Consider the following 21,150-nt stretch of genomic DNA (forward strand, 5'->3'; position numbering starts at 1 on the left):
ATCATTTGGTAAATTCTAATGCCAGTTACCCATTCCCCGAGTCCACCTGGCTAATAACTTTTAATGAACCTGTCTTGAAGAAATTTCTCTCAACCTTTAACCTTTCACCACATCCTCTGATGACAAATTCCAAAAACAGTCACTGAAATGTGGCTAAAAAAAACGGGGGGGGGGGGGGGGGGGGGGGGGGGGGGGGGAATCATTTGTCCATGACTGGAAGGAACAGGGAGCATTGAGGCATAGGTGGTTAAGGAATAGCAGCTTCCACTACCTTTCTTAAAAATGAACTAGCTAACACGGACAACAGTTAACCCGTAAGTGTGGTAGAAACAGTTCTTTCAGAAAGGACTGCAAAAAATAAACTAGCTGCTGTTTTTTGGGAGCCCCACATGCAGATGTGGACATTCAGGGCCAGAGCAAGGGTTTGCAATGGCCTCGGAAAACCTTCAGCTAAGCACAACCCCCTCCCCTTTCCTCCCTACCACAGAGGCAGCTCAAGGCCTTAGATCACAAATCCCCAGCATCTCTCCTTCCCTACCTCCACAGTCCAGCATCTCCCCTCTCCACTTTTCTACCCTCCAAAATAATCCAGCATCTCCTTTCTCCCCCCACAGTTCAGCATATCCCCTTCCTTACCCCTCATAATCCAGCATCTCCCTTCCCTTATTCCCTACCCCTCTCAGTCCAACATCCCCTCTCCCCTTCCTTACCCCATACAGTTCAGCATCTCACCTCCTGTCTCCTACCCCCCACCATTCAAAATCTCTCCTCTCCCCCTCCCTGCCCCCCACACAGTCCAGCATCTCCGCCTTTCCTCATTCCTACCCTCCAAACATAATCCAGAATTTCCCCTCTCTTTCCCTACCCATCCACAGTTCAGCATTTCCCCTCTCCCCTTCCCTAATGCCCACAGTCCAACATCTCTACCTTTTCCCCTTTCCTATCCTCCCCCCCCCCCCACCCCACAATCCAGCATTTCCCTTCTATTTCCCCAGGTACAACTTATTTTCACACAATCAAAGTTAAACAATCATTTTTAAACAGAATTACTTCTAATCAACAATACAGACCCCAAGTGCGCTTGTTAGTCAAGGCAGATAGAGTTGAAAAGCAATCTCTAAAATCCTTTTTATTACAAGCGGATAACACAAGAATTAGCTATTACACAATAATAAAAAGAAATAGATACCAAAAAAAGATTGTTATCATTGAAGCAGAAATTTTCTACTAACCTATAAATGTACTCACTCTGCTGCTCCCCAGTATCTCTCCACACTTGTCCTTCCCTACACCCCTTCCCGTGCACTCCGCTCCATGGATAAATCCTTCTTATCTGTTCCCTTCTCCACTACTGCCAACTCCAGACTTCACGCTTTCTGTCTCGCTGCACCCTACGCCTGGAATAAACTTCCTGAGCCCCTACGTCTTGCCCCATCCTTGGCCACCTTTAAATCTAGACTGAAAGCCCACCTCTTTAACATTGCTTTTGACTCGTAACCACTTGTAACCACTCGCCTCCACCTACCCTCCTCTCCTCCTTCCTGTACACATTAATTGATTTGATTACTTTATTTTTTGTCTATTAGATTGTAAGCTCTTTGAGCAGGGACTGTCTTTCTTCTATGTTTGTGCAGCGCTGCGTACGCCTTGTAGCGCTATAGAAATGCTAAATAGTAGTAGTAGTAGTAGTTAAACAAATAAACTTTAATTGTCTTCGAAACAGTAGGAAAGAATTATTCTTTCTAATATCAACTGGGAACGAGCTCCATGTTGAAACTGCCTGATACAGAAATGAGATTTCTTAAACCTTACTTTCACAAATGATGGCCTGAATCTAGAGCATGTGATGAAATAGGGATAACAGATATGAAAATGAAGAAAATAAGTATTCTGGACATATCCCATAGAACATCTTATATACTCAACATGCAAACTTAACAATAATTCAATATTGGCAGTCTAGCAGTCAAGTTGGCTGAAAAAAAGACAATATAGGACATTAGAATAATCTAATTTCAGAAAAATGGACCGTGGTAGCGTAGCTGCGTGTTTTGGGTGCACTGCAGAATCATTTTTCAGCACGCCTGTAAAAAATGCCTTTTTAAAATTTTTGCTGAAAATTGACATGTGGCAAAATGAAAATTCCCATGCGTCTACTTTGGGTCTAAGACCTTACCGCCTGCCATTGACCTAGCGGTAAGTTCTCATGCGGTAACCTGGTGGTAGTGGTCTAAATGCGTAAAATGCCGATTACCGCTCGTGTGCCAGAAAATTTAAAAATATTTTCCGGTGCGCATAGCAGACGTGCTTCAAAAATAAAATTACCACAAGGCACGGGCGTAGCTATGGGTGGGCCTGGGTGGGCCCTGGCCCACCCAATCTCTGTTCAGGCCCACCCAGTCTTTTGTAACCCTCCAATTGCAGCTGCACGGCCTTTCATTCGCAGCCGTGCCTCTAGTCCAGCAACAGCTTTACATCAAACAACAATCGCCATGCAGAACAATCCCTGCAGTTGCACCTCGCCGTGTCGGCGCTAATAAACAACCAAGGCAGAGGTGTGGGAACATGGCTCTCTGCCTGCTGCTACTGCTTCCTGTGCCGGCCCGGAAGTTTACCTCAGAAGAGGCAGGACCGGTACAGGAAACAGTAGCGGCAGGCAGAGAGCCGCAGTCCCGCGCCTCTGCCTTGATTGTTTATTAGCGCGGACCCTGCGAGCAGGGCCGCTGAGAGGGGCAAGATTCCCCGGGTCTGGCCTACAAGAGGGGCCCGGTGGTGGCACTGCAGTGCTGTGCTGCTGCATCACATCGGTCAGTCGGCCATGCCGGCAGTGGTGTTGTTCAGCAAGGCTTCAATCGAGTTCCCGGCCTAAAGTCACACACGCGGATTTGCTAGCAAAGGGTGAGCCTTGTACTTATAATCAAGTCTTCTGACTTATGATCTTTTATTGTAATATCTCTTCCTTCTAGCGTCTATGGGTGACAGATGGTTGGTCAATTCATCCTGGTCAGCGTATGGTTTCTATATGTGAAGCATAGGAAAGCAAGACGTGGGGCGGGAAGGGTTTCTTTCATTCCAGTGTAGGGTTAACATAGGAGTGCTGACAGGACACTTATGTACTTTTGTAGAACTTCAATGTACAGTGGATCGGATTGCATGGAGGACTTCACGCACTTGACCAGGCAATATCTCCTTCTGTCTCCATCTATCAATACCTGGTGATGTCTGAGAATCACCATTAATTGACATCCTTGCCTTTTCTTCCCCTAGCTTCTTTGCAGGCTTTAGTGTTACTTCACAAAGTACCTGGCAGTGAAGGGATTTTGTATTGATATTATTGAGGTGCTACCAGAATTTGAATACATTTTTCCTATGTAATTATATTGCAGGATCCTGCCATGTGTGTTGAGAGGTTTGCCATTGTAGTAGACTTATGTCTGGTCAATTTTAAGATATGGAATAATGTAATTATATTTAAAAATATCAATTTTTCCATTAAGTATGTATGTGGTTGTGTTGATGCAGGGCAGCTGTTGGGCAGACTGCTTAGAAATCCAACTTCAAGTGGAGAAGGACCGCGATGGACTGCAAAAAGTACAAATGAGATTGAAGTGGATAGAGCACCGTTCACGGAAGAGAATGTGTATGAACAGCTTGAAAAGCTAAAGGTGGATAAAGCCATGGGACCGGATGGGATCCACCCCAGGATATTGAGGGAGCTCAGAGAGGTTCTGGCGGGTCCTCTTAAAGATTTGTTTAACATATCCTTGCAGACGGGAGAGGTTCCGAAGGATTGGAGAACGGCGGAGGTGGTCCCTCTTCACAAGAGTGGTGATAGGGAAGAAGCTGGAAACTACAGGCCGGTAAGCCTCACTTCGATTATTGGAAAAGTAATGGAAGCGATGCTGAAGGAAAGGATAGTGAATTTCCTGGAAGCCAATAAGTTGCAAGATCCGAGACAACATGGTTTTACCAAAGGGAAATTGTGCCAAACGAATCTCATTGAGTTCTTTGATTGGGTGACAGGAGAATTGAATCAGGGACGAGCTATGGACATAATCTACTTAGATTTCAGCAAAGCTTTTGACACGATTCCCCACAGGAGGCTCTTAAATAAACTGGATGGGCTGAAGATAGGACCCGAAATGGTGAACTGGATTAGGAACTGGTTGACGGACAGAAGCCAGAGGGTGGTGGTGAATGGAATTCGCTCGGAGGAGGGAAAGGTGAGTAGTGGTGTGCCTCAGGGATTGGTGCTGGGACCGATTCTGTTCAATATATTTGTGAGTGACATTGCCGAAGGGTTAGAAGGTAAAGTTTGCCTATTTGCGGATGATACTAAGATCTGCAACAGAGTGGACACCACGGAGGGAGTGGAAAACATGAAAAAGGATCTGAGGAAGCTAGAAGAATGGTCTAACGTTTGGCAATTAAAATTCAATGCGAAGAAATGCAAAGTGATGCACTTAGGGAATAGAAACCCTCGGGAGATGTATGTGTTAGGCGGGGAGAATCTGATAGGTACGGACGGGGAGAGGGATCTTGGGGTGACAGTATCTGAGGATCTGAAGGCGACGAAACAGTGTGACAAGGCGGTGGCCGTAGCTAGAAGGTTGTTAGGCTGTATAGAGAGAGGTGTGACCAGCAGAAGAAAGGAGGTGTTGATGCCCCTGTATAAGTCGTTGGTGAGGCCCCACCTAGAGTATTGTGTTCAGTTTTGGAGGCCGTACCTTGCGAAGGATGTAAAAAGAATTGAAGCGGTGCAAAGAAAAGCTATGAGAATGGTAAGGGATTTGCGTTACAAGATGTATGAGGAGAGACTTGATGACCTGAACATGTATACTCTGGAAGAAAGGAGAAACAGGGGTGATATGATACAGACGTTCAAATATTTGAAAAGTATTAATCCGCAAACGAACCTTTTCCGGAGGTGCGAAGGCGGTAGAACGAGAGGACATGAAATGAGATTGAAGGGAGGCAGACTCAAGAAAAATGTCAGGAAGTATTTTTTCACTGAGAGAGTAGTGGATGCTTGGAATGCCATCCCGCAGGAGGTGGTGGAAATGAAAACGGTAACAGAATTCAAACACGCGTGGGATAAACATAAAGGAATCCTGTTCAGAAGGAATGGATCCTAAGGAGCTTAGCCGAGATTGGGTGGCAGAGCCGGTGGCGGGAGGCGGGGCTGGTGGTTGGGAGGCGGGGATAGTGCTGGGCAGACTTATACGGTCTGTGCCCTGAAGAGGACAGGTACAAATCAAAGTAGGGTATACACAAAAAGTAGCACATATGAGTTTGTCTTGTTGGGCAGACTGGATGGACCATGCATGTCTTTTTCTGCCATCATGGTCCATCCAGTCTGCCCATGGTTTTAAACTTAATAAGGATAAAACCAAGTTGCCCTGGTTAGATCGAGTGGGCAAGAAAATACCTTCAGATTTAACACTCCCCGATGGCTCCAGACTAAAGGTTGATAGAGCGTCAAAGATATTAGCTTTACATGTAGATACTTCATTATCATTAAAGCCTCATGCTGATGCAGTTTTAAAATCTACTTTTTATAAGTTGTATGGTTTAACAAGAATTTGTCCTTGCTTTGAGATGAAACGTTTTTCGATTCTGGTTCAAGCAGTGATCCTCTCTAAGGGGCCCTTTTTGTTCACCCAATGCTTGTCAGTTTTCAGTTACCGCCCAGCTACCGCGTGGCCCTTGCGGCAGTGGCATAGCCAGACCTGAGATTTTGGGTGGGTCCAAAGCTAATAAGGGTGGGCATTGTGTATATAGATATGAGTAGTGTGATACTACAAAATAATGCCTTAGAATGCACTTAAAGTTGGATTTCTAAGCAGTCTGCCAAACAGCTGCCCTGCATCAACACAACCACATACATACTTAATGGAAAAATTGATATTTTTAAATATAATTACATTATCCCATATCTTAAAATTGACCAGACATTACCAGAGATTCCCAATGAACTCAATTTATACAACAAGATGTCATAATTGAGTGTATCATGCAGCAGTCAAGTTAAATGTTTTTCCAGCAATAGTGAGAGGAGTTCGTACACGCTACTCTGTTAGCTACAAGGAGCTCAAATCTGCCATAACATCTGTGCTGGTTTTTTTCAACGTGGACACTATCAACAGTTGGCTGACGTTCTACATACCTGTTTGCCAGTTAAATCCACAGGATAGCCCCTGAGGCAGCCCTTTTTAGGCAAAACATGGCCAGTGTCGGGCGATATGAGGAGATTGCTATTTGCATGAATAAAAGTTCATGTATACTTTACTGATCTGCTTTTATCTCTTCGATCCCTGGGGTACTCCACAAGGTGGAAATGGGATCAGCCATTTTAACTCGATAATATCAACATAAAAGAAGTTCTCCAATCCAAGATGACACTTTACCAGAGATTCCCAATGAACTCAATTTATACAACAAGATGTCATAATCGAGTGTATCAAAGGCAGCAGTCAAGTTAAATTGTAACAAAATAGCTGATTTACCATTATATCTCAAACACAATAGCCAATAGGACGGATTCTGTTGAGTGGAAAGGTCTAAAACCAAACTGCAACGTATGTAGACAATCAGTGGCCTTCTTTATAACAGGAGTGAAACGAATACCACCCATAGGAGATGGAAAGGGGCCTTCATTGACAAAATAATTCTGAATTTCTGCAAGCCGTTCAACTATTTGAGAAGGTGGATCTGTCATTATGCCGGACAACTATCCAAAATACAAGACAACGTCCACAATCTTTTCAGTAAGATTTTAATCTTACTAACGGTGAAAAGTGGGAATAAGGCCCGAGGTGGTTAGCTTAGCGAGGTTTAAAAAGGGTCTGGACGGCTTCCTAAAGGAAAAGTCTGTAGATCATTATTAAATTGACTTGGGGGAAATCCACTATTTCTGGGATAAGTAGCATAAAATGTATTGAGCTTTTTTGGGATCTTGCCAGGTATTTGGAAACAGGATGCTGGGCTTGATGGACCTTTGGTCTGTCCCAGAGTGGCAATACTTATGTACTTATGTCCATCCACTGAGCAAGTCTCAGCAATGCATCCTACAGAAAAGCAGGTCGAACTGCCATCGTCATTAGCGTCCAGCGGTCGCTAGCACAGCTTAGTAAACAGGGAGGCTAATTTGGGAGGAATAGCTGAACTAATTGAAAAATACTGAGCTGGTGCCATATTTCTTTAAAGGTTCAATTGTCTATGAAGAAAAAAGGCTGAACAATTTCTTTTCATCTAGACGGTTAGCCTCGATTTGTAAAGAATAAAATCATATAACCTCTTGAATGGCTATTTTATACTATTTGAAAGCCACTCTCCTTTACGACTCGTGAAACCAGCGGCTCTGCGTTCCAAAAGCAACTCAGAGTCTTCCTCTTGTTTAAGGTTTTCTTCTGTTTTGATGGACTATTGTAATGGGTTTGATTTTTCTGTTTTTCTTGTAGATTTTTTTAAATGGCTGTTTTATTCTAATCTGCTCCGGATAAGGGCAGACTAGAAGGAAATAATAAATCTAATCTAATCTAATCTAAATTAATTGCTGTTTCTGGGCTTGGCAAACGGAGCCAGGCATAAGTTGTTTTTGGAAGGGCAAAAGAAACTTGTTATGTAAGAAAATGGGCTGTAAATGTTTTTGTGTAAGCAATTAATTAAGAATGGCATCACCAGCAGAGCTGAAGCAGGGAGAGCTGAATTCGAATCAAGACACCTAGTATGTGGCATGAAGGGACTGAGTTTAGTGAATCAGATTCCAACTTCGACCGATGTTAAAGTCTCGCCAACAGATAACTAACTCTTCAGCCTGTATTTCTGCAAATCCTTTGCCTGGCTTTGTTCTAAGAAAAACAGAAATTAGAGAGAGTTAAACCAAGCCATGGCACAGTCTGTTCTGGTAACCAAAAGCCTCAGATTAGGAAATGCATAATGATGATAATATTATATCAGGAGATGAAGGGACAGCGTCTGCCTCAGAAACACTTAATCAAAGGTGAAATCTGTAATGCTAATAACTTCCTAGGCATGTTTGCTGCCTAGATTTGAGGTTGGTTCAAATTAATCCTTTCCAAACAAAGAACAGACTGCGGTAACTTTTTTTTTTTTTACTATAAGGTACACACTGTTATTATTTCAAGCCCTTTTGCTGTTGATTCAAAGGGAATAAGATCAGAGAAGGCAGTCGGAGGAAAGGATGCGAATGGGAGCGAATTTTGGTTTTTCAGGAACAAAGTGGCAGGAGCACAAAAACAACAACACAATAGGGCAGACAATTTGCAAGATCTAATGTGGTAAAAGGAAAGAAAGGGATCTGAAGAAAATCTTATATTTAAAAGGATTTTATTAATTACAATAGATTTTTAAAGAACAGATCCCCTACACAGGTTGTGGTTTGCCCTTTGCAGGGCTGTGTCAGGGGCAAAAAGACTGCTAATACACATCAAATCATAAAAAAACAAGTACAATAAGAGTAAATAAATACATAAAACCACAAACATATAATAAAACCATACAATTAAAGGAACAGCAATACTAAATGTAAAACCAACAATAAAGAACATAAATACTGCATTAATTACGGGCAGTAGAATAGATAAATAAAGGGCCATCAAGTTCAGCATCCTGTTTCCAACAGTGGCCAATCCAGGTCACAAATACCTGGGAAGATCCCAAAAAAGTACAAAACATTTTATACTGCCTATCCCAGAAATAGTGGATTTGCTCCAAGTCCAATTTAATAATGGTCTGTGGATTTTTCCTTTAGGAAGCCATCCAAACCTTTTTTAAACTCCGCTAAGCTAACCGCCTTTACCACATTCTCTGGTAACGAATTCCAGAGTTTAATTACACGTTGCTAAAATTAGTGAGCACTAGATTCGCTCATATGTTCTATGGGCGACTTTAGTATTTAGCGCGTGCTAAAAATGCTAGCACGTACTGAAAACGCTAGCGTGCCCTTAGCACTGCTTAGTAAACAGGGCCCAAAGTGATTCCATCATGTCACAGATGTATCATATGATGTAGCTAAGCCAGCATAAAAGTTCAACTTAACCCTGGTCTTATTTGGTCATTAGGAGCAGGGTCAGTTCTTCACATTGTAGGGTTTTTAATCCTGTGGCAGCTCGATGGATTCGCAGGTTTTCTCTCAGCCCAGAACAGTCCATGAACGGGGCTCAGAGAGACCGCTCTGAAGGGGAGAATCCACTTTTTTCTCCTTATGCATTTCCATGAAGAATGGATTAGGCTGGAAAAACAACTTGTAAAAAAGCCGAAGATTCAAAGACAGATAACATAAGAATATATAAGAACATAAGTATTGCCATACTGGACAGATCAAAGGTCCATCAAGCCCAGCATCCTGTTTCCAACAGTGGCCAATCCAGGTTCCAATTACCTGGCAAGATCCCGAAAAAATTCAATATATTTTATGCTGCTTTCCCAGAAATAAGCAGTGGATTTTCCCCAAGTCAATTTAATAATGGTTTATGGGCTTTTTCCTTTAGGAAGCCGTCCAGACCTTTTTAAAACTCCGCTAAGCTAACCACATAACAGGACATACTGTATAAAATTAGCAAATCAGAAGTCGTCAGGCTCCCAGCAGAGGCAAAACGATGCCAGATGGATGCTGGCAAAAGATATATTGACGAGCTTGGGACCCTTATGCGGGTTTTTCCCGTGTGCTAAGGCCATTTTTATTGCAGCAGCAAAATGACCGATTTCCTATTTTTTAAAATTAATGACTATGTACTAATGGCAATGTTAGAATATTGCTGTTAAAAAGAATTACTGCGATAGTACTTAACGACACCTATTCTGTCAGCGGTATGAGGTCAGGCAGTAATCCTATGATAACCAATAGCGCATGGTAATGTGGATACGCTAAGGGCATCTTTTCCTAAGGTGCAGTCACGTTTTTAGCATGTGCTGAAATTGTGGACAGGCTAAATGTTAGAGACACCCATAGGACTGCATTGGTGTCTCTAACATTTAGCATGCCCAGAATTTTAGCGTGTGCCAGAAGAGTGAGTGTGCATTAGTAAAAGACCCTCTATGTGATTAGCTGTAACCCCGCAACTGAGATGAACAACATTACATGCGCTGTCGTAAACTATTTAAAGCCTGGGTTTTTAGAAACTATGTGTCAAGAGTTTATATTTCAGTACTGGGTTATACGGTCATCATATTGTTTTGGTTTTTGAATATGAATGCTTTTGGTATATAGCAGTAGAAAAAAGTGATGTATTCCTGTTACTATTAAATTCTTTGGTCTTGGTGCTGGCTCTCATCGCTTCCATTTTTCTTTCCTAGGCCGTCCACAGATCTCAGTGACGAGGAAAGAGGCGGCTTTCAGGATGTCCTGGAAGGCTTACATCGTTGGGTTCTTCCTGCTGGGTATTTTCTCTCTGTCTGTAATCTTTCAATTTAGTAGTAAGTGGATCGGCGTAGGAAGAAAAGAGCTCCTGGATGCCTCTGTCATGCCAAGCAAGGGCCTCAAACGTGAAGCCACAGAGACATGCAAGACCAAGAAGAAGGGGAAGGGCATCTGGACGGTGAACAGCAGTGGTCGCTTGGGCAACCAAATGGGACAATTCGCTACTCTGTATGCCTTGGCAAAACTCAATGGTTATGAGGCCTACTTACAACAGGAAACCTTTAACTGGTTGGCCCCAATCTTCAAAATCAGCCTACCGGTAATACACAAAGATGTGGTTGGTAAAATACCCTGGAAATACCATTGGGTCCATGACTGGATGTCGAAGGACTATGAGCAAATTGAAGGGAAACACGTGATGATCACAGGCTACCCCTGTTCATGGACCTTCTACCATCACATCCGGGAGGAGATTCTCCAGGAATTTACCTTCCATGACTTCATCAAGGATGAGGTCAATAAGTATTTAGGGCAGGTGAGAGGGACAAGGAAGAATGCCACTTTTGTTGGGGTTCACGTGCGAAGGGGGGACTATGTCCATGTAATGCCCAACACATGGAAAGGGGTTGTGGCAGACAAGGCCTACCTGGAGAAGGCAATGGACTATTTCCGTAATAAGTATCAGGAACCTATCTTTGTAGTGACCAGTAATGGAATACAGTGGTGCAAGGAAAACATTGATGCATCTAGAGGAGACGTCTACTTCTCAGGGGATGGGGTGGAGTCTTCACCCGGGAAGGATTTTGCTCTCCTTGCCCACTGTAACCACATCATCATGACCGTTGGGACCTTTGGCTACTGGGCAGGCTACCTGGCAGGAGGGGAGACCATTTACCTCACCAACTTCACTCTACCGGAGTCTGAATTCTTGAAACTTTTCCATTACGACGCTGCCTTCTTGCCAGAGTGGAAGGGGATCCCTGCTGACCTTTCACCTCTTCTTCAACAGCCCAAGCCACAGAGTTAGCCCACTCTTCTCCTCTCACTAGCCAAATATCTGAACAAATCAGGGATCTTTCTAGGACATATTTGGTAAGTTCCTGGAAGCAAAGCTTGAAAAATTACAATTATGCATGTTTTAGAGTAAATGTTGGGTCCTTCCAGTCTGAGGACCTTTGAAGTATGAGCAGAAAGAATACGAACAGTTGAAGAAATACCCATTGGAGAAAGACAGCAGCAATCTGAGAAGAAAGTGTGGTGAATTAGTTTAAGTAACAGACCGGGAGCTGTATTCGAATGCTACATCTCCCAACACATCTTGCCTTAAATGCTCACTAAGCTTTTATAGGTAGAGACTTAATGTACTGAATATTTATTTACCATTGTTCAGCACTATGTATGTGCAGGAGGGAACTATAAAAATGATGTGTAAAAATAAATTATTATTATTTAAGCACTTAGCACAAACCTTTTTTCTAAGGTAAGCTACATTCAGGCACAGAAAGTATTCACTGCCCAAAATCTGTCATGTTTACAAGAGAAAACAGTTTCAGCTATGTGATAAGTCTCAGGATACACAGAGCAGGTAACTCAGGTGATAAACTGAAGTAAAAGAACAAGAAAAATGGACTAACGCTCTACCCCTACTTAGCTGTTAATTCACAGTGATCCAACTTGTATTCTGAAGAATGACCACCTGGGTGTCGGCACTGAGCACAATTGGTATTTATATCAGTGATTCCAAATATAATGGCGCCCTCGTGTGGCCAGGTTCTAGAATAGCACCACCAAGAGATATTTGTTCTGCAGGAATGAGCCAAAAACAAACAAAAGGTGATACATTTTTACTGGATTAACTCCTGGAGCTGAGATTTATTTTAATCTTTCAGCATTTTCCTATAGCTGCAGCCTCAGCAGGGCAGCAAGGAGAAGGGAAGCAAAGATGAGATGACAGGTTCAGAGCTGTCAAGTTACCCATTCCAGGAGGGAGACGTTTTGGCTAGTCCTTCATTTCTGCCAACCTCATCCTGGTGCATTATGGGACCTACAGCACTGATTTCAATGGATGGAATCATGGACTACAAGTTCCACACTGCTTTGGGATATAAGTTTAAAACCAGGACTGGACAAAAAGTCTCCCTCCTGGAATGGGTAACTTGGCAGTTCTGCAGGTTCCACTGCTGAGTAACCCAGTGCCAGGAGGGAGGTTAGGATTTAGGGGGGGGGGGGGGGCGCTACAAGGACCCAAATGCTTGGGATAGGAGTTCAAACCAGGACTAACCCTAAAGTCTTCCTTCTGGATCTAGGGAACTTGTCAACTCTGCTTTAATTGCTTTATTGATTCTTGGGTTTCCAACTGGATCCAGACTCCAGTCCTGAGTTTACCCAATTGGATGCCATGACTTGCTTTTCTTAGGGAGTCAGTGGAGAAATCAGGACTACAAGTCCCTGCATGCAATGGGGTAAAACCCAGGCCTGGATTAACCCTATCAGGCAAATTTGGATCCAATTGTCAACCTTAAATGTTTCTCTGTAACTAACTAAATTAGCAAGAAAGGCAGGGAATGGTGACTGTGCTTATACTGTTTTCTGTCCTGATATAATCCATTTCCTGCACCTTGCTAGCACCTGAAGTTCAGTCCTGTTTTTGAATTGACATCCCCAAGCAGTGTGGGATTTGTAGTCCATTGAGATCAGTGCTGCAGGTCCCATAATGCATCAGGATGGAGGGGTCAGAAATCCAAGACTGCCTAGTTCCAGGAGAAAGATTTTAGGCCAATTTGGCAGCTCTAGAAGTCTCTCATGTGTCCAGTGCCTGGACCTCTAGAAAAGGCGTCTGGGTCTCCAGCATAGCTCTATAAAAAATCAATAAAAATTTATTGCAACAACATTTTCAGTGTAGTATAACAAAACATTCTTTAAATCAGAACTTCCGGTTACATATAATTAGAGGCACAAACATACAATCATGCATATACATTTTGATTTAAGAACGCATACAACAAAAATCTACCTTAAATGAGAGGTTCATGGGTTCATTCTGTTTCAAATAATGCCAAGATTTTTCCATAGTAAAAGTTCATCAAAGAAAAAAAAATCTATTGCTGTTATGTAACCTTTTGAGAATGACCAAATTACTATATTACAATTGAAAGATAGTTTAATATTTAGAAATTGAAGATTTGACCTCCTCAATGAGGCACTGCATCCATTCTTTCCTCAGTCAGACTAGCAGTCACTTAGTACAGTGGGAACTTTTAAAATGATCTTTCCCTTAAACTCCACCTCTACCAGGAGAGATGGTGGATTAATTGGAGGCTCAATGAAATATATTATGAACAGGGAAGTTTGGGATACATCTCTACCTCACCTTCACTCATTCAGTTCTCCAGTTATAATGTAGCAGTGGATTTGGATTAATCATTTTCAAACACACACTAATCCTTTCAGTGAACAGATGTCTTTATTTATTTGGAAAATCAAAATAAATGACAGGTATAAGAAAATCAAATCAGGGAAGGAAAGGTATAACTACTACTACTATTTAGCATTTCTATAGCGCTACAAGGCATATGCAGCGCTGCACAAACATAGTATAAGGTATAGAAAATTCAAGTAAGACTCTTACGTTAGTGATGGAGTAGTGGGAAGCTTAGGCGTTTTTGCAACAAAGGGTTCTGAGTTCAAATTCTTTCAGTAAATAAATGTATTTATTTGGAAAAAAATCACAATAAGTGAGAGGTATAAGGTGTTGGAAATTCAACAATCTAGTATGAAGTTATTGGTGGTCAAGTGAGACATACACCTGATTTTGAAACAAAGGGTTGTGAGTTCAAATCCCTTTAGTGAATAAATGTTTTTATCTATATATTTGGAAAGTCAACAGAAATGAGAGGTATAAGGTGTTGGAAATTCAACCAACCCACTGTCAAGTTAGTGGGACATAAACTTGCTTTTAGAGCAAAGGGTTGTGAGTTCAAATCCTTTCAGTAAATAAATATCTTTATTTATTGGGAAAAAATCAAAATAAATGAGAGGTATAAGGTGTTGGAAACTCAAACTGTCAAGTTAATGGTGGTCTAGTGGGACAAGTGAGAGGTATAAGGTGTTGGAAATTTAACCAACCATTTATGAAGTTATTGGTGGTCAAGTGAGACATACATTTGCTTTTGGAACAAAGGGTTGTGAGTTCAAAGCCTTTCAGTGAATAAACCTCTTTATCTGTAAAATCAAATCAGGGAAAGCAAGGCATAAGGTGATCCAATAGTAGAGGTCACTGTTCAAATCCCCTGCCTAACTAGATATTTGAATTTTAAAGCCAAATCAAGGAATGAAAGGGATATGGGGAAGAAACTGAAAACATTGAGCAGTTGATTGAGTAGCTCAGTAGCTAAAGGGCTGTGATCTAATAGAGAAAGCCAAGGGCTCTAACATACCTAAGCCAGAGCTAGGTGGAACCAGAGCAGAGTAAGGCCTAGCTCAACCAGAACTAGGTGGGACTATTGCAGAGAAATGGCTCCAAAGGGTGGTGATCAGGTTCCAGCCTAGCTAGAGCAGTTAAGGAGCTATGGGCCAATATGGAAGGTCACAGGTTCTAACCTAGTTTGAGGAGGAGGAGGAGGTTTTACTACTTGGTACCCAACAACACACTCTTTCAAAATGTTCAAATACCAGGGGACTGCTCAAGGAAGTTTACATGGAAACACCTTTAAAACAAACAAGAGGAAATACTTGTTCAATCAACCAATAGAGCTCTGGAACTGTTTACCGGAGGATGTAGTAACAGGGATTAGCATATCTGGGTTTAAAAAAAAGGTTTGGACAAGTTTCTTGAGGAAAAGTCCATAGTCTGCTGTGGAGACAGACATGGGGAAGCCACTGCTTTCCCTGGGATTTGTAGCATGAAACGTTGGCACAGTTTGGTTTTCTGCCAGGTACTTGTCACCTGAATTGGTTACTGTTGGAAACAAGATACTGGACTAGATGGATTGCTGGGTGTACCCCAAGGACTGAGTTGAAACCTCTGCAATATTTTATTTATTTATTTATTTATTTATTTATTTATTTAAAATATTTATAGCCCGCTTTGGCAGGTTACAAGACAATAAACAGAATAATATGACAAGAATCATATACAAAACCCATAATCAACATATAAATCCTTCATTTATCACACTGTCCCATCTATCTCATTCATATCCACCGTGGAGATCTTTAATTTTATATACATATATATACAGTGCAATCCACTTAAGTGCAAGGGTCTTGGACCAAAGAAATACATGCAGTTAACTGGAGCGTGCACTTAACCATTGTGACACAAAGAAGCTTGACATCTGATAAACATGTACAGTACTGTTTATTATACATACAGTATACAGTCTCCGTTAACTGACGTTATACAGTCTCCATTAACTGATGTTAGGCTTACTTGAAGTAATCAGTCATAGTCCTCTGTACACTATTGTGTCTGTGAGTTCCCATAGACGAGGTCCCCTGACCCTGCATGTTTTGAAATGGCCACAAGGTGCCGCCACTGTTCTCCACAACTCATTTATGATCGATCTGTACTGCCATCTGGTGGTATGCTCTAGTTATTACATGTGCAAATGTTTGCTCGGCTCAATCAAGCTCACGCTTTCATAGCTACCAGTGGCGTACCAAGGGGGGGGGTGGTGGGGGCAGTCCGCCCCGGGTGTCAGTGGGTGGGGGGGTGATCCGCTTCGCTCCCGCTGCTCCCACCCTACCTTTAAAAAAAATTATTTTGAAGTGTGGTTGCAGGCAGCGCCTCGCGTCTGCCCTGCAGAAGTAAATCTCTTTGCTTCGAAGTTCGTCGTCATCGGGCCTCACTATGTCCCGCCCTCCTCTGAGGAAACTTCCTATTTCTGCGAGGGCGGGACATAGTGAGGCCCGACGACGACGAACTTCGAAGCGAAGAGATTTACTTCTGCAGGGCAGACGCGAGGCGCTGCCTGCAACCACGCTTCAAAATAATTTTTTTTAAAGGTAGGGTGGGAGCAGGAGAGTCGGGTTGGGGTCCTCAGATGGGAGAGGGATATTGTGGGGGTTCTCACATGGGGAGGGGGTTTTCATATGGGAGAAGGGGACTGAGTGGGGAGGGGAGTCTCAGATGGGAGAGAGGTGTTGTAGGGCTTCTCACATGGGGAGGGGAGGGGGTTTCCAGATGGGAGAAGGGGACTGGGGTGGGGAGGGGGTTCTCAGATGGGAGAGGGGTGTTCTGGGGGTTCTTAGATGGGGAGGAGGTTCTCAAATGGGAGAGGAGAGGGGTGTTCTGGGGGTTCTCAGATGGGAGAAGGTGTGGGAAGGGGTGGGGAGGGGTTCTCAGATGGGAGGAGGGGGCTCTCAAATGGGAGAAGGGGGCTGGAACTGGGGTCTGAGAAGGGGTCATGATGGAAAATGGGGCATGCCTGGGTCAGGTGGGAGAATGGGTCGGGCTGAAAATGGGGGCAAGGCATCTGGATGAAGGTGGCTGAAACTGGGGGCTGAAGGAGGGTAGGTGGGATAAGGGGGCTAGTACTGGGACTGGGGGCTGAAAGGCAGCAGGGGCTGAAATTGTGGGGACTGGGGGCTGAAAAGGAGACAGGGAGAAGTGGCTGGGGCTGAAGCTCAGGACTGGTGACAGAAAAGGGCTGGGGTTGAAACTGGGGGCTAAAAAGGGGACAGGGAGAAGTGGCTGGGGGCTAAAGCTCGGGACTGGTGGGAGACAAGGACTGGAGCTGAAACTGGGGACTGGTGGGATAGTGGGGCTGGAACTAGGGGCTGGAAAAAAGGGGCAGAGAGGGGACAGATCCTGGATGGAAGGGGGAGTGGGAGGGAGGGCAGACCCTAGATGGATGGGAGAGGGAGGGCAAATGGTGGATTGAGCGGACAGAGAGAAAGGGCAGACAGTGGATGGAAGCGATAGAAAGGGCAGAGAGTGAATGGAAGGGGGAGAGAGAGAGGGCAGACAGGGGCAGATGGTGGATGGAAGGGGCAGAGATAGAGGGCAGATGTAGATGGGAGAGAGGGCGGACATTGGATGGAGGGGACAGCAGAGAGGGCAGACACTGGATGGCAGAGAGAGAAGAAAGACAGATGCTGGATGGAAGGAAGACAGTGAAAAGAAGATGAGGAAAGCAGAAACCAGAGACAACAAACTGTAAATAAAATATATATTTTTATTTTTTTTGCTTTAGGATAAAGTAGTATTGTAGCTGTGTTAATGTTTATAATAGAACATGTAAACAAGGTAATCTTTTTATTGGACTAATTTTAATACATTTTGGCTAACTTTCGGAGAACAAAACCCCCTTCCTCAGGTCCGGATAGGATATTGTAACAACACTATACTGTATTGACCTGAGGAAGGATGTTTTGGCCTCTGAAAGCTAAATGTATTAGTCCAATAAAATGGTATTATTTTATTTTCTAGATTTGTTTTATTTCTATTTGTTAATTTGTAAAGTGGTGATTGGTACTTGTTAGTTTTTTCAAATTTACATCTGCTGTCTTTATGTTTTGCACAGTACTAGGGGACATTTTCTGTTTCTGTGGTGTTGCATTGTATGCAGAGTCTGGCATCTTGGGGGTTCAGTTTAATTTTTGTCTAAATAGAAAGTTTATTATTGCTTATTCTATAGTGGATTAGGGTGTATCTGTGTTTGTGAAAAAGACATGGCTTTCAGTTGGCATTGACTGTGCAAGATGGACGATCTGTGTTATTCTGCCTGGTTTTGTTTTACAGTAGGTGAATTGATTTTCTAGTGCTCACTGTAGTGTTTAAGATGCTTTCCTTTTCCTTGTGTGACTTGTAGAAATTATTGCTTATGGTATGCTAGAATTGCTCTATAGGTCCTGAGTGTTTTGTATTCTCGGCATGCCTAGTACTAGATTTTGGAGAGGGGGGGGGGGTGTTAAAAAATGACCGGCCCCGGGTGTCAACTACCCTAGGTATGCCACTGATAGCTACCACTTCTGCTCCTCTTGTACCAGAGAATCGGTCCATTAATCCAACCTAATCTCTTACCTTTGCTTCCCCTGCAGAAGCTGCGGCTGTAATTCATGCTAGGTCACCAGCTTTTCAAAATAATTGAGGGTGATAAACAGCCGGCACAGAATCCCCCTCCCTGGTCACAGTAAAGGAGCTTGCTCAATTTCGGAGATGCCCAGCACCAAGGCCCCACACTGTGCCTTCACTCTGTGGCTCCTCTTCCAGGAGTGTCAGCAGAGAGCCCAGGTTGAAATCCATTCTGTTTAAAAAAAACATTATTCCCCCCGTCTGCCTCCTTCCACTAAGGATTTACAGCCCTTCCAACAACTTCTCACTTCAGCTGAAACTAAATGCACTGCAAGCGCTATTCCAGACATTGACCACAGGATGGTGCAATTTCTAGAGAAACAGCTGTACTTTTTAATAACAGAGGCGCTTCTTGCTGCCCTCTTGTGGTTCCTCTCCAGAATATAGGTTCATCACATAACCCTTTCTGTGCGAAATTCCAGCCTTGTTCCCGCTTTCCTAAGGCAACTTCCCTGTCTATCTGTCCTGTCACTCTTGTCTATGGTCCTGTAGCTGGAAGATCAATTAAAAAAAAATAAAAATAAATCATAGAACATTTTTTTATCTTTATTTCTGAATTTTTGCAAGGTACAACATTTTAATTTTTTACATTGTACATGCTTTTTGAGGAAAGTGGCAGAGTACTAGAGGGGAGGGGATAATCCCCACCCTCTAAACTTGAGCCCAGAAAGAACTAACCCTCAGGCGGCTATTGGGGCAACGTGGGTATATGTATATATAGACCCTGTTTACCTATCATGTTTGATAAATATTTGCTCTAGTTTGTTGATATTGAACGGTATAGTTATTTCCAATAAATATACATCAGTCAGTTACATTTTTTGGGTAAAGGGAGGATGGGAAGGGTGTGTCAGCCCAGTGTAGATGAGGAAGTTTTTCCTGGAGGTGCCTCTTTGTTTGCTAGTTCATATTGAAGAGGTGAAAGGTCTGCAGGGATTCCAATCCACTCTGGTAGGAAGGTAGTATCATAATGCAAGATTTTCAAGAACTTAGAGTCTGGTAGAGTGAAGTTGGCAAGGTAAATGGTCTCCCCTCCTGCCAGATAACTCGCCCAGAAACCAAAGGTGCCAATGGTCATGATAGTATGGTTACAGTGGACAAGGAGGGCAAAGTCCTTCCCGGGCGAGGATTCCACCCCATCCCCAGAGAAGTAGACATCTCCTTTGGAGATATTAATGTTCTCTTTACACCATGCCATCCCATTGCTGGTCACCACAAAGACGGGTTCCTGGTACTTAGTACGGAAATAGTCCATCGCCTTCTCCAGGTAGGTCTTGTCCCCCAGCACACCTTTCCAAGCTTTGGGCATGATTTGGACGTAGTCTCCCCTACGCACATGGACACCAATGAAAGTAGCATTCTTTCTAGTCCCTTTTATCTGTTCTAAATGCTTGTTGGTCTCAGCCTTGATGAAGTCATGGAACGTGAACTCCTGGGCGATTTCCTCTCGGATGTGGTGGTAGAAGGTCCATGAACAGGGGTAGCCAGTTAATCTCAAATATTTATCTTCAATGTCATAATACTCCTCTGACATCCAGTCATGGAGCCAGAGATTCCTCCAGGGAATCTTACCAGCTGTATCTCGATGTAGCACTGGTAGGCTGATCTTGAAGATTGGAGCCAGCCAGTTGTGAGTGTCCTGCTGTATGTAGGCCTCATGGTCATTCAGCTTAGCCAAGGCATACAAAGCAGCATACTGTCCAAGTTGATTGCCCAGGCGACCGCGGGACCAAACCGTCCAAATGCCATCTCTTTTCTTTTTAGTCTCACAAATCATATTGCGAGCCTTTGAAGCCTCAGGCTCGAGGCCATTACTTAGCATGGAAGAGGCATCCAGGAGCTCTTCCCATTGTATGCCAATCTGCTTCTTACTGAATTTAAAGATTACAGACAGGGAGAAGAGGCCCAGAAGGAAGACCCCAAGGATATAACCCTTCTGGGACATCTAGAAAGCTGCCTCTGTCCTCTTTACTAAGATCGGTGGCAGACCTAGAAAAGAAAAATGTAAGAGGTAAGAGCCAGCCCAAGACCGAAGATTTACAACCAAAGTTTCAAGGAGAATGTGGGGAAGGTTCAACAAGTTACCTAAGGCTGTATCTTTCAAGGCTGAATATTGCCTGATCTACTAAAACCTTCCAACATGCACCCATTCTGTTCTGAATAGTTTGTTGATCTGACTGAAAAACAAGGTATGTGTTTCATCTGCTCACAGAGAAAAAAACCCCAAAATCATATTCATTCACCCCCCCCCCCCCCCCCCCCCCCCCCGTTACTCTACTGCTTGACCAACGTGTTATATGCTGGTACTCTAGTCATTTAAATATGTCCCTAGAATCTAAATCTTGTCGTCCTCTTTATACTACTACTACTTATCATTTCTATAGCGCTACTAGACGTACGCAGCGCTGTACACTTGAACATGAAGAGACAGTCCCTGCTCGACAGAGCTTACAATCTAATTAGGACAGACAAACAGGACAAACAAGAGATAAGGGAATATTAAAGTGAGGATGATAAAATAAGGGTTCTGAACAAGTGAATAAGGGTTAGGAGTTAAAAGCAGCATCAAAAGGATGGGCTTTTAGCTTAGATTTGAAGACGGCCAGAGATGGAGCTTGACGTATCGGCTCAGGAAGTCTATTACAGGCATAAGGTGCAGCAAGATAAAAGGAACGGAGTCTGGAGTTAGCGG

The 21,150-nt window shown here is 43.3% G+C and overlaps 2 protein-coding genes across 3 annotated transcripts in view; one reads left to right on the plus strand and one right to left on the minus strand.

Annotated features, from left to right (window-relative positions):
• Positions 1-11,805, plus strand: part of LOC115466542 (galactoside 2-alpha-L-fucosyltransferase 2-like) — a 71,630-nt gene extending 59,825 nt beyond the window's left edge. For both annotated transcript variants that reach the window (XM_030197843.1, XM_030197842.1), the window contains one exon: positions 10,318-11,805. In XM_030197843.1, coding sequence (XP_030053703.1) covers positions 10,318-11,408 — 1,091 coding nt within the window. In that variant the 3' untranslated portion in view covers positions 11,409-11,805. The remainder of the gene's footprint in view (positions 1-10,317) is intronic.
• On the minus strand, positions 131-20,430 carry LOC115466543 (galactoside 2-alpha-L-fucosyltransferase 2-like). Its single transcript, XM_030197844.1, has 3 exons — positions 19,030-20,430; positions 12,919-12,921; positions 131-142 (listed from the first exon to the last, which is right to left on the minus strand). Exon 1 carries the CDS (start codon positions 20,401-20,403, stop codon positions 19,309-19,311), a length of 1,095 nt encoding a protein of 364 aa, XP_030053704.1. The 5' UTR covers positions 20,404-20,430; the 3' UTR covers positions 131-142; positions 12,919-12,921; positions 19,030-19,308.
• Positions 20,431-21,150: the final 720 nt, after the last annotated feature.

Source organism: Microcaecilia unicolor, chromosome 3, assembly GCF_901765095.1.
Source record: "Microcaecilia unicolor chromosome 3, aMicUni1.1, whole genome shotgun sequence".
Taxonomy (NCBI): Eukaryota; Metazoa; Chordata; class Amphibia; order Gymnophiona; family Siphonopidae; genus Microcaecilia; species Microcaecilia unicolor.

Coding starts and splice junctions, on each gene's coding strand:
- LOC115466543 (XM_030197844.1), bottom strand. CDS start 20,403: ATGTCCCAGAAGGGTTATATCCTTGGGGTCTTCCTTCTGGGCCTCTTC.